A 17,891-nucleotide genomic window follows, 5' to 3' on the forward strand; every position below is an offset into this window, starting at 1 on the left:
ATAGACTACCTGACCGGCAGATCACAACTTGTGCAGCTTCACAGCTGTATGTCAGACATGGCTATAATCGGCACTTGGCCACACAGGGGACCGTGTTGACTTTAGATACAACACTTGTTATGTCATCTGCAGAAATTCTCTGATGGCTCAATAATAGTTGGGTGTATAAAGGGAGGGGGAATACGGGACCCTGGTGGAGGACTTGGTTAATTGGTGCCAGCTGAATTATCTGCAGCTCAACATCAGTAAGACAAAGGAGACGGTGATGGACTTTAGGAAGGCTAAGCCTGCACTGCTCCCTCTTGTTATTGACGGTGAGGATGTGGATGTGGATGTGGTGAGAACCTACCAGTACCCGGGGGTGCATCTGGATGACAGACTTGACTGGAGCACCAACACAGAGGCTGTGTACAAGAAAGGCCAGAGACGCTTCTACTTTGGAGTATCCAGGCCTCTGCTGCACATGTTCTACCAGTCTGTTGTCGCTAGTATAATCTTATATGCAGTGGTGTGCTGGGGCAATGGTATCAATACGGGTGATACCAACAGGCTCAATAAACTGATTAGAAAGGCTGGCTGTGTGAGAGGAGTCAAACTGGAAACACTGGAGGCTGTGGTAAAATAAAGGATCCTACAGAAATTCTGGACGATGTTTGTCACACACTTCATGTTACCTTGGCTGAACAGAGAAGCACTTTTAGTAATAGACTACGTCAACTGCGCTGCTCCAAAGAACACTATATGAGGTCATTCTTACCATCAGCTATCAGGCTCTATAATGAGCCAACCTATCTGCGGGGATGTGATGACTTGTTACACATTTTGAGGTAACTTATTATTCTTTCTTACTTCTCTTCTAATATTTGTATATCTATGCACTTGTAATGCTACTGTGACGTCGTAATTTCCTTTAGGATCAATAAACTATCTGAGACAAATACAGAGCAGTGAAAGATCCCTGTAGATCCTCAGTGGCAGAATTGTTGACCTGAAATGGAGATGAGAGGCCGTAAAGGCTGGACGTCTGGATCAGCACAGCCAGCATTTAGTGTGCATTGACCTGTAATATTGATTCTGTTTACCTCTCCACATTTGTCACTTAGGTCGGTAAAAGCAGCATTTCCGGCTTTGTTTCAGATTTTCAATTGTTTTCTTTAAACTCAGACTGAAGATAGTGTATCAAAATCTCAGTGAGTTTAAAACTGACTTGAGTTTTTCGGCGGTGCGCATTTTAATGTGCTCCCTATCTGAAGCTCGGCATTTCCTGCGGGGGAACGCTGTTCCACGTCCAGTCGACGGCGGGGCCCAGTCAGTCAGGGAACAGCTGAAAGGGGGCGGGAATGATTCAACAAGCGAAAAACGGAAGTGGCTCTGGTCCTTCGGGAGGAGATGGCGGCGGCGAGTGAGGCGGAGCGGGCAGTGTTGGTGAGTGTACATCACCCCTTGGCCATAGAAAGAACCGGAAAGAAAACAAAGGATGAGCCGGCAACAGCTCAGAGGGTGCGGAATGGAATGAAAGTTACCGGGAGTGGGTGCTGAATACCTGTTCTGATTAGGTCAAAAGGGAAGGGTGGATGTAGCCGGGGCATAGGGGCCGATTGCTTCACTTGCACTCTGTGCTTATAGCCCATGGATCCAAAACCCCCGAACTTAAACGGTAAAGTTTACGATGGTTACGGTGAGTTGACAGTGTAGATGCTGGAAATCTGAAATGCTTGGGATACTCGACGGGTCAGGCGACAAGAGAGACGGGCTGATGAAGGAAGCTTTGGCACGCTTGCCGCCTTCGGCCAGGGTATTGAATACAGCAGTTCAAACATTACATTGCAATTGTGCAGATCGATGGCGATAACACACTTTGAATGTTGGCTGCTGTTCTGGCTGAAGAATAAAGCTGAAAAGGGTGCAGAGAAGGTTCATGAGGATGTTACTGGAATTGAGTTATAAAGAGATGCTGAGTATGCTAGGATTTTTCCCCTTAGAGTGTTGGAGGCTTATAGAGGTATATTAAAATCTTGAGGACATAGATAAAGTGAGTGGGCACAGTCCATTTCCCAGCATAGGGAGTCTAAAACTAGAGGATATAGAGGGGAAAGTTTTGAAAGGGCAGAAGCTGTGGGAGCTTGTAGAGCCATCTGGATACTTACAGGGATAGAAAAGGTTCTGGTGGATATGAACCAAAGGCAGTCGAAAGGGACTACATTGGGTAGACATCTCAGTTGGCCTGGGCAGGTTCGAACAAAAGGCCTGTTTCTATGTATGACTCTTATAAAGACACAGCTAACGTTTTGGGACCCATTCACACAAACTAAATATGTTAGTATTTGTTAAAACTTCTCTGCTGTAGAGGAAATTGATAGCTGATGAGCATTTTTGATTTGATTAGAGATACAGCATGGAATAGGTCTTTCAAGCCGTGCCACCCAGTAACCCCTGATCTCACCCTACCCCAATCACGGCCAGTTTTCAATGACCAATTAACTCTTCAACCTATACGTCTTTGGACTGTGGGAGGAAACTGGAGCACCCTGATGAAACCCCACGTGACTGTGGGGAGAACATACAGATCCTCACAGATGACATCAGAATTGAACTACAATGCCCCGAGATGTGTTGTGTGTCATAACACTTGGCAGACATATGCCAAGCATTAGCTTACTTTTACTGGGGGGGGGGGGGGGGAAAGCATTTTTGTACTGCATGCCTAAGCAATGAGAGTTGTAACATAAGTTACATTGACCTTCATAGAAATGCATTTCAAAAATTAAATAATGCAGATGCTTAAAATACAGATTTAAATTTATCACGTGCATTGAAGCATACAGTGAAATGTCTCATGCATTAACAACCAACACACCCAAGAATATACTGGGGGAAGACTGCAAGTGTTGCCACACATTCCGGTGCCAACGTAGCATTCCCACAATGCTTGGCAGAACACAGCGCAAAATCCCCAGCAATAGCTGTGAAATAAGCCCAATTCCTCCTTTGCTTCCCCAACTTACCCACATACATTGTCCTTTAACCCAGGAGAGGCCTTTTTCTTCAGCCTCCATCAGACTCATGAATTCACAGATACTGGGAACTAGCGGATTCGCAGACCTGGTCTCCAGCCATCATGTCTTGACTTCTGATCAACCTTCGGGCTTTGATCTGGACCTCTGATTGACTTTTGGGCATTGATCCATATATAAAAAAAATGCAGTTCAGCTAGCAGCTGTGGTGAGAGAAACATAATAGTTCAGGTCTATGACTTTGCTGTGGAAGCGTCAGAAAACACATGTATTTTTAACTCCCAGAGGGTGGAGGCAGTAAAGGGAATATCTGAAATTTAGAGACCAAGAGGGAAAAAACCTGACATAGTTTTGTGTTTGTAAAGTGAGGGTACTGAAGGTTAATGGTCAATACTTTGAAAGCCAAGATTATCCTCCCACCCACTGGCTTCCTGCAAGGACTCCATTCCATTCTCCCAGTTTCTTTGGGGTCAGTTGCAGTATTCTGAGGATTATACGCTCATGTTATTGCTTCTGAGATATCTTCATATTTTTCTTACCTCTCTTCCTTAACGTGGTTGACAGGACACTTGACCACATCACTTCCATTTTCTGTACTTCTGTTCACTTATGATTCACACCTAGCAAGACTAAGGTTAAGCTTCCCCATGTAGAGTCATAGAGAAGTGTAGCACAGAAACAAGCCCTTCTGTCCATCTAGTCCATACTAAAGCTATATAAACTGTCTACTCCCATCTATCTGCACCGGGGCCGTAGCCTCCATGACCCTACTATCCATCTACCTATCCAAACTTATCTTAATTGTTCAAATCAAGCTCGCATGCACCACCTGTGCTGGCAGCTTGTTCCACACTCTCATAATCCTCTTGAGTGAAGAAGGTTCCCCTCATGTTCCCCTGAAACTTCTCACCTTTCACCCTTATGCCATGACCTCTGGTTATAATCTCACCCAACCTCAGTGAAAAAAAGCCTGCTTGCATTTACCCTGTCTATACCACTCATAATTTTGTATACTTCTATCAAATCTCCTCTCAGTCTTTTACATTCTAAAGTAAGCAGTCCTAACCTATTCAATCTTTCTTTATAACTCGGGTCCTCCACGCCTGACAACATCCTTGTAATCTGGCGTCACCAGCACATGTCTGTGATTTAGGGACCAAGAGGATAAAATGACATGATTTGTGTTGGCAAATTGAGGGAAGGTTGTGAAGGTTGGTTACTAATCATTTAAAAGCCTGGAGAATCTCCACCCTACTTCCTGCAAGAACTCCCTTCCATCTTCCCAGTTTTTTTGGGTCAGTTGCCTTTTTTTGACAATATATTCATACTAGTACTTCTGAGATATCTTCACTTTTTTCTTACCTGTCCTCTTTAACGTGGTTGGCAGGACACCTTGGTACATCTTCTCTTCCTGTCCCTTTTTAGTACCCCAAGGGGACTGATCCCTCCCATGTCTCTGGTTTATTCTTCTATCTCCTCAATACCCTCTCTTCGAGTGGCACCTTCATATTGGATCTACAGGGGATGCCACACCTGTTGTTCCCTTCTTTCAGTCCTAAGAACCAGACTCTTCCAGGTTTACACAATTGCACTTCCAATTTAGTGTACTATATTGAATCTTGACAACATGGTCTTTACATCAGAGATTAAATTCATCTTAGACAACCACTTTGTGTACCTTCATTCATTTTGTAACAGGGTGACCAAAGCTTTCAGTAGTTTGGCCTTTTATCAGAATCAGGTTTTTCATCACCGGCATGTGACACGAAATTTGTTAACTTAGCAGAAGCAGTTCAATGCAATACATAATCTAGCAGAGAGAGAAAAAAAAATAATAATAATAAATAAGTAAATCAATTGCAGTATACAGATATTAAAGAGATTTTAAAAAAGTGCAGAAAAACAAGTACTGTATATTTTAAAGAAGTGAGATGGTGTCCAAGGGTTCAATGTCTATTTAAGAATCTGATGGCAGAGGGGAAGAAGCTGTTTCTGAATTGTTGAGTGTGTGCCTTCAGGCTTCTGTATCTCCTACCTAATGGTAACAATGAGAAAAGGGCATGCCCTGGGTACTGGAGGTCCCTAATAATGGACGCTGACTTTCTGAGACACCGCTTCCTGAAGATGTCCTGGGTACTTTGTAGGTTAGTATCCAAGATGGAGCTGACTAGATTTACAACCCTCTGCAGCTTCTTTTGGTCCTGTGCAGTAGCCCCCCCCAACCCCCCCCCCCCCCCCCCATACCAGACAGTGACACTGCCTGTCAAAATGCTCTCCATGGTACAACTATATAAGTTTTTGAGTGTATTTGTTGACATGCCAAATCTCTTCAAACTCCAAATTAAGTACAGCTGCTGTCTTGGCTTCTTTATGTCTGCATTGATATGTTGGGACCAGGTTAGATCCTCAGATCTTGACACTCAGGAACTTGAAACTGCGCACTCTATCCACTTCTGATCCTGCTATGAGGATTGGTATGTGCTCCTTCGTCTTACCCTTCCTGAAGTCCACAATCAGCTCTTACTGATGTTGAGTGCCAAGTCCATTATAAGCACAAGACTTAGAAAATAATCAATGGTATTAGAGAGAGTCGAAGTAGAGTATTGAAGGAGAAATTGTTTAACAAACCGAGACTTTTATGAGCATGTAATAGATGAAACATAATGGGGATGGTGGGTGTGGTTCACTTGGTTTATTGGAAAATGTTTGATAAAATTTCTTTTAAAATGTTGACATATAAAATTAAATCATGTGGTTTGATGGTATTAGTTTGATATAGATTGAATAATTGACAGATGGAAATCAAGCGAGGAATAAATATCAGTAATTGAGCTGAGCTATTCATAATATAAATCAATGATTTTGGTGAGTGAATTTCAAAGTTTATCAACAACACAACTGGGTGGGGTTGTGGAGAGGATGCAAAGGGGCTTCAAGGTGATTGGACAAATACATCACAGATGCAATAATGGACAAATTTGAAGTAATTGACAAGAAAATCAGAAAGTGTTTAAATAATGAAAATATTGATGTAAAGGGGGATTGGGGTGTTTTTGCGTGACAATCATGAAAGCAAATGCACCAAGTGCATTAAGCTGGACTGATTCCTAGTTGTTGGAACTAACATATCAGAGTCTGGGTCAACTAGAATAGTGGTTCCCAACCTTTTTCATGCCATGGCACCAATACCATGGACCCCAGGTTGGGAAACCCTGTGTTCAAGTTTAGAAGAACAAAAGGAAACCTCATTGAAATGTATAAATTCGATGGTGTGTGACAGATTTAATTCAGGGTGGATGCTTTCCCTTTTGACGGCAGAGTTTTAGTATTGGTCTAAGAATAACACTTTTAAGACCGAGATTAGGAAAAATATTAAGCAAGAGAAAATCTGCAGATGATGGAAATCTAAACAACATACACAAAGTGCTGGAGGAACTCAGCAGGCCAGGCAGCATCAATGGAAAAAAAGTACAGTCGAGGTTTCGGGCCGAAATGTCAACTGTAACTTTCATAGATGCTGCCCGGCCTGCTGGGTTCCTCCAGCATTTTGTGTGTATTGTTTGGAAAAATATTCTTCACTGAGGTTTGTGATCCTGTAGAATTCTCTTAACACAACAAGCCTGTGGAGTCAAAGCACCAAAGATATAAATACATTTCTGGGCATAAAATGCATTAAAGGGTTTGAATGGAGAGCAGAAAAGGCCAATGGCTGCTACAGTTTTTTCAGTGATTTCTGACTTCTAGTTTTGACGAATCAATAGCTTCTCCCTCCTTAGATGCTGCCTTACCTACTGAATGTTTCCGGAATGATTTTCTTTTATGTTAAGTAATACACAATGTGTTCACTTTTTTCTTCTTGTTCTTTTCTACATTATTTCAGTGCTTGTATGCATTACCTTTTATCTTTTAAAATCACTCAGTTCTGAAGTTAACAAGCCCCACTTATCAACAAAATCTCTTCTATGCATGTCAACAGAAGAAAATGCTCCTTTTATTTTATCCTACAATGCATCAGTCCTTCTTTCTGATCTTCACATCAATATCTGATCAAGGACTGACTGTATTGCTGCTGATGTAATCATTCTAGTTTATCTTTTACTTGAACAGAAAACAGTTTAATTCTAATTCTTGTTACTGAGCTCCGTGTCAAAGTTCGAAGTAGACTACTGAACTACAAAGCTAATAGGTCTGAAGAATAACTAAATCATGCAAGTAATAAACACAGATGATATTTTGTACCATTACAGTAGACACTGCACTTTAGATTTCAATGAGGCCTAAAGTGATAGAGTAATCATAGATTGGCACAGAAACTTAGTGCACAGCTTAGATTTGGCAGGATAAGAGTGCAGCATGGGGATTATACTGTTGAGATGGACTAATGATATTTGCATTGGGGAACATGTAAATAGATTTCAACTTTTAAAAAAGAATAATCACAGAAAATAATCAACTAAAGATTTTTTATTTGTGCAGGATATAGTACTTGAGATACAGCACAAGTAATTTCATCTTTTTAAGAGAAATTGAAGGTTAGACTGGATCTAGTTAAGGGTCACAACAGAAGTTTTGTCTGTTGTGTTTGATGGAGGAACAGAGTAATGAAGCAGGTTCCATTTCTATTGCATAATTTGGAAGTGGCTGTTTTTAGTTGTGGAAATTTGTTTAGTAAAAGTGATATTCAGAACTTCCTACTATGTTCGTGGCTGTCCACTAAGAACAAAATTGTGTAATGTCCCTATTTTTTGAACATCATTTCTTTATAATGTAAAGATTTAAAATGTTTACTTCTCAGAGCTTGGTTATTGTATTATTTTAGTGATTTTAATTATGTGTTCCAGTTCATTGTTGCCACCTTAATCTGGAAATGAAAGCACTCTCAACCCCAAATTATGTTTGTGATAAGGATTACTTGCTTTATGGAATATTTCAGGAAGAAGAATTTAAATGGTTATTGCGTGAAGAAGTTCATGCTGTCCTGAAACAGCTGAAAGACATTCTTAAGGTATGATATTCTTACTTTGATCTTTGCAGAGGAAACTTGGTGGCTCTTTTACACATGACCCACCATTTTTTGTTTGCATATGGAAACATTTTCTCAACTTCCATTTTTTCAAATGATGTCACATTGTTTATGAATTCAATAGAAACAAATTCTCTCCTTTTGGAGCAAAACAATATTACCTGGGTAGTTTTATTAGCATTCTAGTGAATCTCATTTTCAGCACCTCTGTGTCCTTCCTACTAAATGCGCACCAAAAATGTTTGTAGTGCTTAAACAATGAATAACAAACACCAAACCTAACTTCTCTGCTTTCAGATTTATCCCTCTAGAAATACTTCATTCCGTTAAGTGCTTTTATGAAACTCCGTGCTGGCAAACTAACACAAAATAGACTATCCATCCAGATTAACAAATGTTTCTAACTGTGTTGTTAGATTTGGCATTTAATCTAACAAGGTAATATGTCTGCAAGCATATTCCTTGACATTTTGTTTTGCAACCTAGGTCTGATAGTGTCATTGTCCTTGCATCTATAAAGAAATGCATTTTTGCAGCACAGGTATGCTTCAACCAAATTGTTGGCCAGTCTAATTGGAACCACCCTTTCATTAATTTGTTATAGAATATGTCCAAGAGGACATTGATCAAATTCAGAAAACATTTACTTCCAACATGTTTTGGGCTGAAGGAAAGATCCCAAACTCCGTGTCAAATTGCTGATGTGACGTACACATTGAAGTTACACATTATTCTGTTAGCCTGGTTGCTGCATGATTTATGCAATATGACAGGTGATTTTTCAGTGCAAAGTCAACCAATTTTAGCAATTTAATCCCATAATTAGACTAGAATCAGTTTTAACTAATTAATCCAATCTCAACATTGAGGAATTAATGAATGAAAATTACTAAAATCTGCCTTCCATAATTCTTAACATTAAAAAAACCTTGCAGACTGTTGGTAGCTAATGTAATTTTGCTTCTTAACAAAGTACTTGCTTTGGCATTTTCTTTACTAATGATAGCCTCCTCTTGTACAGGAGGCTTCCCGTCGCTGTACTCTGTCAGCTTCTGGATCTGAAAGTCAAACCCGGCAGGAGAACTTCAAACTGGGAAGCTCAGCGTAAGCAGTTGTCCTCAGTTTATGCTGTACCTAATGATTTTGATTGCACTGAACACAAAGTTTGTTTAATTATTAATACTCATCTCCAAGGAGCTCCAGTCAAGAAGAATAACTATAAATGAAAATATTTTTAATCAAATAATTCAATGAACACATCAATAGGAGGGCTGCTTTGCATGGCTTTTCTCATTTGTAATCCTTTTAGTTTCTTGACTGGCCTCGTTCATCTCTGAATGTAGCAAGGTATCTAAAAAATATGTTCTTTATTCACATTTTCAAAGCATTGAATAATGTGTAATATATGGATAAAGGACATCACTTAGCTCGTTTATTTTCGTTGTATCATGATCTGCTCTGAAATGACATGTTGGCTTTAATTTTTTGTGTGTCATTGTGGCGACCCACTTTCTGTGCAGGCGAACCGGCTCACAAATAGCCAGTGCGCTGGGAGAGACATTGATAATGCACCTCTGATGTCATTTCCGCCCGGAGAGGGCGGGCGCTAGGGATTAAATGCCAGCGCTGCGAAGTTTGAATAAACTAGTCTCGAAACGACTTACCGACTACGTGTCGTTATTTCAGCGCTGTGTGTAGTACATTGCTACATTGGTGACCCCGACAATCCAAACGGGATTTGGACCAAAGAGGACCGACTCTTCATCTGTTCACGCAGTTTCACTAAAACTGCCGACTTTCTGGACGCTGCGACCACGCGTGTGGTTTAGCCAAGCAGAAGCCTAGTTCCAGATTCGGCAGATATCCTCTGATTCCACACATTACTACCACATGGTGAATGCCCTTGACCAGGAGACGGCCGCCCAGGTTAAGGATTTCATACAGTCGCCCCCGGAAGAAGGCAAATATGAAGCATTCAAAGCGCTGCTCATTGAGACCTTTGGCCTCTCACGGCGTGAGCGAGGTGCCCGCCTGCTTCACCTGGACGGTTTGGGAGACAGACTGCCGTCAGCATTGAGGAACAAGATGCTGGCCCTGGCTGACGGACACAAGCCCTGCCTCATGTTCGAGCAAGCATTCCTAGAGCAACTGCCCGAGGACATACATCTGCTGCTGGCCGACGCAGATTTCAGCGACCCCCGGAAGGTGGCGGCCCGGGCAAACGTGCTGTGGAATGCCAAGAGGGAGAGCGTGGCGTCCGTCGGTCAGATTACCAGGCCATGCGCCTAACAGCGGACCAGACCAGGCCCGGCAGGGGGGCGCACACAACACAGAGGCAGGAGTGAGGAGGCCAGTGAACAGTGGTGTTTCTACTACCAGCAGTGGGGCACAAAAGCCCGCCATTGTCGTCTGCCCTGCAAGGGCCAGGGCCAGCTGCCGCTAATGACTATGACTCTTGTACGTCTGGGACAAACAGTTGGGACGCCGCTTCTTGGTTGACACCGGAGCCGATGGGGTACATCACCCGCAACAGGAAGCCAGGACCCACCCTGAGGGCCGCAAACGGCAGCACGATACGGACCTACGGCACCCGCACAGTGCAGCTGCAGTTTGACGCCAGCCGGTTCACATGGGACTTCACGCTGGCCGCCGTGGCCCAACCACTCCTGGGGGCGGACTTCTTGCGAGCTCACAGCCTGCTGGTCGACTTGCAAGGGAAAAGACTGGTACATGCCGAGACTTTCCAGACGTTCTCCCTGGGTGAAGCCAAGTTGCCGGCCCCACACCTGGACTCCATCACGCTGTCGGACAAAGAATTCACCAGAATCCTGGCGGACTTTCCATCGATTCTGGCACCGCAGTTCACGGCAGCCATGCCCAGGCATGGGGTACAGCACCACATCCCGACCCAGGGACCACCCCTCCACGCCCGCGCACGAAGGCTCCCCCCGGAAAAGCTCCATCTGGCGAAGGAGGAGTTCAAGAGGATGGAGGAATTGGGGATCGTACAGAGGTCCGACAGCCCATAGGCCATCCCCCTGCACATGGTGCCCAAAGCAGCCGGGGGGTTGGAAACCATGCGGCGACTACCGCAGACTGAACGAGGCTACCACTCCAGATCACTACCCTGTGCCGCACATACAGGACTTTGCAGCAAACCTGCACGGGGCAAGAATATTTTCCAAAGTAGACCTCGTCCAGGGATACCATCAAATCCCAGTGCACCCTGAAGACATCCCCAAAACAGCACTCATCACCCCGTTCGGCCTGTTCGAGTTCCTCCGAATGCCGTTTGGCCTGAAGAATGCCGCACAGACGTTCCAGCGGCTAATGGATGCAGTGGGACGCGACCTGCACTTTGCGTTCATCTAGTTGGACGACATCCTTATAGCCAGCAGTAGTTGCCAGGAGCATCTGTCCCACCTCCACCAGCTCTATTCCCGCCTGAGTGATTTTGGCCTCACGATCAACCCGGCCAAATGCCAGTTCGGTCTCGATACCATCGACTTCCTGGGCCACAGGATTACCAAAGATGGGGCAACACCTCTGCCCGCCAAGGTAGATGCAATCCGCCACTTTGCCCGGCCTAACACGGTCAATGGCCTGCAGGAGCTCGTTGGTATGGTGAACTTCTACCACCGTTTCCTCCCCTCAGCAGCCCGTATTATGCGCCCTTTGTACACCCTGATGTCGCGTAAAGACAAGGACATTACTTGGGACGAGGAGGTGGCAGATGCCGCGATGCTGGTGCACCCTAGAACGGACGTTCCGACCGCCCTCACGGTGGACGCATCCGACACAGCAGTCGGTGGGGTGCTGGATCAGCTCATCGAAGGGCGCTGGCAACCCTTGGCGTTCTTCAGCAAGCACCTACGACCACCTAAACTCAGGTACAGTGCTTTCGACCGGGAGCTGTTGGCACTGTATCTGGCAATTCAGCATTTCAGGTACTTCTTAGAAGGCAGGCCGTTCACCGCGTTCACGGACCACAAACCGTTGACCTTCACGTTCACGAAGGTGTCCGATCCCTGGTCGGCTCGCCAGCAGCGACATCTGTCCTACATCTCTGAGTACACGACGGACATCCAGCATGTCTCGGGAAAGGACAATGTCATTGTGGACGCACTCTCCAGACCAGCTGTCCTGGCCCTGTCCCTGGGGGTGGACTATGCAGCACTGGCGGAGGCGCAGCAGGCAGACGAGGAGATGCCCAGCTACAGGACCGCAGTCTCGGGTTTGCAGCTGCAGGACTTTCTCATAGGCCCAGGCGAGAGGACCCTCCTGTGCGACGTGGCTACTGGCCAACCTCGCCCCATCGTCCCAGCAGCCTGGAGGCGGCGAGTTTTTGACTCCGTACATGGTTTGGCGCACCCATCTATCAGGACAATCATCAGGCTGGTCTCCAGCAAGTTCGCGTGGCACGGACTTCGCAAGCATGTCAGTGAATGGACCAGAAGGTGCGTGCAGTGCCAAACAGCCAAGGTGCAGTGGCACACTAAAGCCCTGCCACAACAGTTCGAACCCACCCACCGGAGGTTCGACCACATTCATGTGGATATCGTGGGCCCCCTACCAGTGTCCCGAGGAGGGCGGTACCTCCTAACTATGGTAGACCGGTTCACGAGGTGGCCAGAGGTGGTCCCGCTCACCGACACATCTGCCGATTCCTGTGCCTGAGCACTGATTGCAACCTGGGTAGCATGTTTCGGGGTACCGGCCCACATTGCCTCCGACAGAGGCGCCCAGTTCACCTCCAGCCTGTGGTCGGCTGTGGCCAGCCTGTTGGGAACGCAGCTCCACCACACTACTGCCTACCACCCACAGTCGAACGGACTAGTGGAGCGTTTCCACCATCACTTGAAGTCGCTCTCATGGCCCGCCTGAGAGGATCTAACTGGGTGGACGAGCTTCCTTGGGTCCTGCTTGGAAGTCGCACAGTGCCCAAAGAGGATCTGCACGCCTCGTCGGCCAAGTTGGTGTACGGTGCACCCCTGGCTGTCCCAGGAGAGTTCATACCAGCCCCAAGGGGGCAAGAGGAAGAATCCGCAGCAGTCCTGGACAGATTACGCAAAAGGCTCGGCAACGTGGCCCCCGTACCGACTTCACAGCACGGACAGACCCCGACCCATGTACCCAAAGACCTGCAGAACTGTAAGTTTGTGTTTATATGAAGGGGAGGACACCGGGCACCGCTACAGCGGCTGTACGAGGGGCCGTTCAAGGTGATCAACAACAACGGTCCACGTACGTTCTGGACATTGGGGGGAAAGAGGAGGTTTTCACAGTGGACCGACTCTAACCAGCCCATGTGGACTTGGCGCAGCCGGTCGAGGTTCAGGCACCGCGGCGCAGAGGCAGACCTCCCAAACAGAGGCTGATCCAGACTGTGGACAATGGAGGGTGTATCACCGGTTTGGGGGGGGTTATGTGGTGACCCACTTTCTGCGCGGGCGAACCGGCTCACAAATAGCCAGCGCGCGGGGACAGACTTTGGTAATGCACCTCTGACGTCATTTCCGCCCGGAAAGGGCGGGCGCTAGGGATTAAATGCCAGCGCCGCGAAGTTTGAATAAACTAGTCTCGAAATGACTTATCAACTGCGTGTTATTTCAGCGCTGTGTGTAGTACATCACTACACCATTCCTATTTACTTCATTTGGACTACATGCCTCCCTTTCTTGAAATAAAATGTTCTTCCTAAGGTTGTGATTGTTTTTAATACGTTCTTGATTAGTCAGGGCATCAAATGTTAGGAGGAGAATGCAGGAGAACAGGGTTGAAGAGGATGAAAAAAACAGCCACGATCAAATGGTAGAGAAGACTCGACGGACCGAGTGACCTAGTCTATGTCTGTTGGTCTAATGTTGTCTCAGTAAAATATTGAGTGATGCAGATTGTGACCTGTGCATTCCATGTAAGAAATGGGGCAGGCCGGATTAAAGTGGTTGTGCCTGATCATGTACATTCCTGGTTTATGCATTTATATTTGATTAGCATTTCACCATAAACCTATTGATCATTTCAGGTTCATTTATTACTTAGTAGACCTGATCTTGTTGGAACAGCAAGCTTTTAAGAGAGACTAATTGGTCTGCTATCTTGATACAAAGAAAAATAAAATTAATCAAAGTTGCCTATTGTCTGGAAATAAAGCAAAGAAGCTTTTTAATTTTGGCTGACCTCCAGATTTTGTGAACAATTAGTCAGATTCATGGAAAGGAAGTAGAATAGACATTAATTTCAATTTGATTTTTCATCCCCTTGTGAAAGATGATGTCTAGCAGTATCAAGAAAGGAGGAAAATGGGCAATGTTCACCATTTTTACTCTGGAATATCCAAAAGAGTATGACGTGATTAAATAATCTTCTTTAACATTCTATTAACTGTTAATTAAAATATTTACATCCTCCTCACAATACCTATTCGTAATGTTATTGATAAAGTTTAAAAATGTATGAAAGTTTCTTCATCCAAATCATTAATTCAACGTAAAGATTTTTATTCCTCATGTATATATGAAGGATGTAAGTAATAAAGTCAATTCAATTCAATTAATCTATATCGTGAATAGCTCAGCTCAAACACTAATCCTATTTATTCCTAGTCTGTTTCCCTTCTGTCAGCCAATTATTCAATCTATGTCAAACTAATACCATCAAACCATATGCTTAAATTTTGCACACTAATATCTAAAGATAGAATAAACTTCTTGGGCTACCAGCCAGGTGTAGGTATTCATTTCAACCGATGAAGGTGAAGATGGCAGAGTTTTTCTTTGAAATGTCAGTTAAAATCGATACCTGTACCCAGCTGGTAGCCTGAGAAGTGTTAATTCATCATATTTGCCGGGAAAGCATTAGACCCTTTTTCATCTGAAGATAGACTTTATCAAAGGCTTTCCAATAAACCATGAACCACACCTACTGCCTTCAGTATCTATTTCACCTGTGGCTTTTTCCAAAAAAAAAGTTTAGCTCATTTGTCAAATGCAATTTCCTTTTCGTTATCTTATTTTGTAATTGTGATCTTCTTTCAGCCTCATTCTTATAGAGAAAAATACTGATAGCTTTTTCATAGAACAAACACAAATTATATTATAAATCATGAATTGACTAGTTTCTCAGATTGATTTTCTTATCCAGCACAGATCAGGTGAAGGGTGTCCTAACGTTACAAGGAGATGCATTGACTCAAGCGGTAAGTACAAATACCATAGAGATGAAAATATGCTGACCACGTGGCTAAATATATGTACAGTGGATTCTGGTTAATAGGAACACATCAGGATAAGTACATTTTAGTCCAGTTAAGCAGCCTTCCCAATTGGCTGAAGTTTCTTGGAAATAGTTTAAAATGTATTATAAAGACCAACTAATTTTAACTGAGTAACAAATTATGTATTGAAGTACAGAACAAATTAGAACACTATCAATACTACTACAGTACTATAAAACTGTATTAGTTCCTAATAGTTATCAGCAGGGAAATTCATGCAGTATTCACTTTTGACTGTTAAAGAACAAAATCAGTGCAGACGCCCTGTGCAGATAATGAACTGGCTTCATACAATGCCTCCATATCTTTTTCATTGTAACATTCAAGCTAATTGTTAATACCTCCAAATTCTTCATTGTTCCAGACTTGCTGAGTAAATCATTTAATTTTCACTCATGGCCATTTCCGGCATCTCCCAAGCCTGAATGCTTGAAATCACAGTGAGCAGAGCAATTCTGAATTGTTTGTTTCTCACTAGTTATTAGCGACAAAAATCACTGCTTTTTGAACACAAACACACACAACTAACGCTGTTTAAGAAATGTTCCTGTAAGTGCAGTGTAGTGTCTAATAGCCACACAAATGCATGTGGCTGACGCTAGCTAGAAACTGTTCGGCAACAGTCTCTTGTCCCAATTAAGCGGCATAGTGCCTCAAATAAACGAAAGGAATCCTGGCTATTTTCTCAACTACTTGGAGGATTGGATGATAGCTCATGTTGTTCCGTTGTTTAAAAGAGGCTCTAAAAGTAATCCAGGAAATTATAGGCCGGTAAGTTTGACATCGGTAGTAGGTAAATTATTGGAAGGAGTACTAAGAGATAGGATCTACAAGTATTTGGATAGACAGGGACTTGTTAGGGAGAGTCAACATGGCTTTGTGTGTGGTAGGTCATGTTTAACAAATCTATTAGAGTTTTTCGAGCAGGTTACAAGGAAAGTGGATGAAGGGAAAGCAGTGGATGTTGCCTACATGGGCTTCAGTGAGGCCTTTGACAAGGTCCCACATGGGAGGTTAGTTAGGAAGATTGAGTCACTAGGTATACATGGTGAGGTAGTAAATTGGGTTAGACATAGGCTCAATGGGAGAAGCCAGAGAGTGGTAGTGGAGGATTGCTTCTCTGAGTGGAGGCCTGTGACTAGTGGTGTGCCACAGGAATCAGTGCTGGGTCCATTGTTATTTGTCATCTATATCAATGATTTGGATGATAATGTGGTAAATTGGATCAGCAAATTTGCTGATGATACAAAGATTGGAGGTGTAGTGGACAGTGAGGAAGGTTTTCAAAGCTTGCAGAGGATTTGGACCAGCTGAAAAATGGCAGATGGAATTTAATACAGGTAAGTGTGAGGTGTGCACTTTGGAAGGACAAACCAAGGTAGAAGGAGCAAGGTAAATGGTAGGACACTGAGGAGTGCAATAGAACAGAGGGATCTGGGAATACAGATATAAAATTTCCTAAAAGTGGCATCACAGGTAGATAGGATAGTAAAGAATTGAGTATAAGAGTTGGAATATTATAGTGAGGTTGTATAAGGCATTGGTGGAGCCAAATTTGAAGTGTTGTGTGCAGTTTTGGCCATCGAATTACAGGAAGATTATTAATAAGGTTGAAAGAGTGCAGAGAAAGTTTACAAGGATGTTGCTGGGACTTGAGAAACTGAGTTACAGAGAAAGGTTGAATAGCTTAGGACTTTATTCCTTGGAGCATAGAAGAATGAGGGGAGATTTGATAGAGGTACATAAAAATTATGATGGGTATAGATAGAGTGAATGCAAGCAGGCTTTTTCCACTGAGGCAAGGGAGAAAACCAGGGCACATGGGTTAAGGGTGAAGGGGGAAAGGTTTAAAGGGAACATTAGCGGGGGGGGGGCGGCTTCTTTACACAGAGAGTGGTAGGAGTGTGGAATGAACTGCCAGATGAAATAGTTAATGCGGGCTCACTTTTAACATTTAAGAAAAACTTGGACAGGTACATGGATGAGATGGGTATGGAGGGATATGGGCCAGGTGCAAGTCAGTGGGACTAGGCAGAAAAATGATTCACAGCCAAGAAGGGCCGAAATTGCTGTAATGTTCTATGGTTCTAGTTTTTGTTCTTTAAGAGTTGTCCCAAATAAGCAGCTGTCCCAATTAACTAGAATCCACTGTACAGTATTTGTAATGACTCTTTTGTTATATATTTCCGGGTAAAATAAAACAAATGGATCACATTACTTGCATTTAGTCAAAAGTACGTATATATCTAGCAATCTAATCCTTTGATATTTTGGTGCCGAGTCTTCCTGGTTTTGGCAGTTTACACACCATGTCAAATTTGTAGTGGTATGGACCTTGGAACTCCAATATTTAGCACCAGCTACCCAAGGGCGTAATTTTGAGAAGGGAGGGATCAGCAAAAGATTTTTATAAAGCTTCTGTTAGGTCCCAACATATCTCAAAATACTTAACAATTAACAATGTATCTTTTTAAACTACTATTTTGATAGTCAAATACCTGTGTGAAAATCAGTAATTTCTCCTTCAGATAACATTACAGAAAAGAGATTAACATTGGTCAAGACAACAGGACAAACA

General features: G+C 43.7%; 1 protein-coding gene across 1 annotated transcript in view; it reads left to right on the forward strand.

Moving 5' to 3' along the window:
• The first annotated feature begins 1,316 nt into the window (after positions 1-1,316).
• The window catches only part of rogdi (rogdi atypical leucine zipper), a 30,876-nt gene continuing 14,301 nt past the window's right edge, over positions 1,317-17,891 (forward strand). Inside the window, exons 1-4 of the mRNA XM_073060373.1 lie at positions 1,317-1,425; positions 7,948-8,019; positions 9,059-9,141; positions 15,181-15,235. Of these exons, the coding sequence (XP_072916474.1) occupies positions 1,390-1,425; positions 7,948-8,019; positions 9,059-9,141; positions 15,181-15,235 (246 nt within the window). The 5' untranslated portion in view covers positions 1,317-1,389. The remainder of the gene's footprint in view (positions 1,426-7,947; positions 8,020-9,058; positions 9,142-15,180; positions 15,236-17,891) is intronic.

Source organism: Hemitrygon akajei, chromosome 11 (genome assembly GCF_048418815.1).
Source record: "Hemitrygon akajei chromosome 11, sHemAka1.3, whole genome shotgun sequence".
NCBI classification, from domain to species: domain Eukaryota; kingdom Metazoa; phylum Chordata; class Chondrichthyes; order Myliobatiformes; family Dasyatidae; genus Hemitrygon; species Hemitrygon akajei.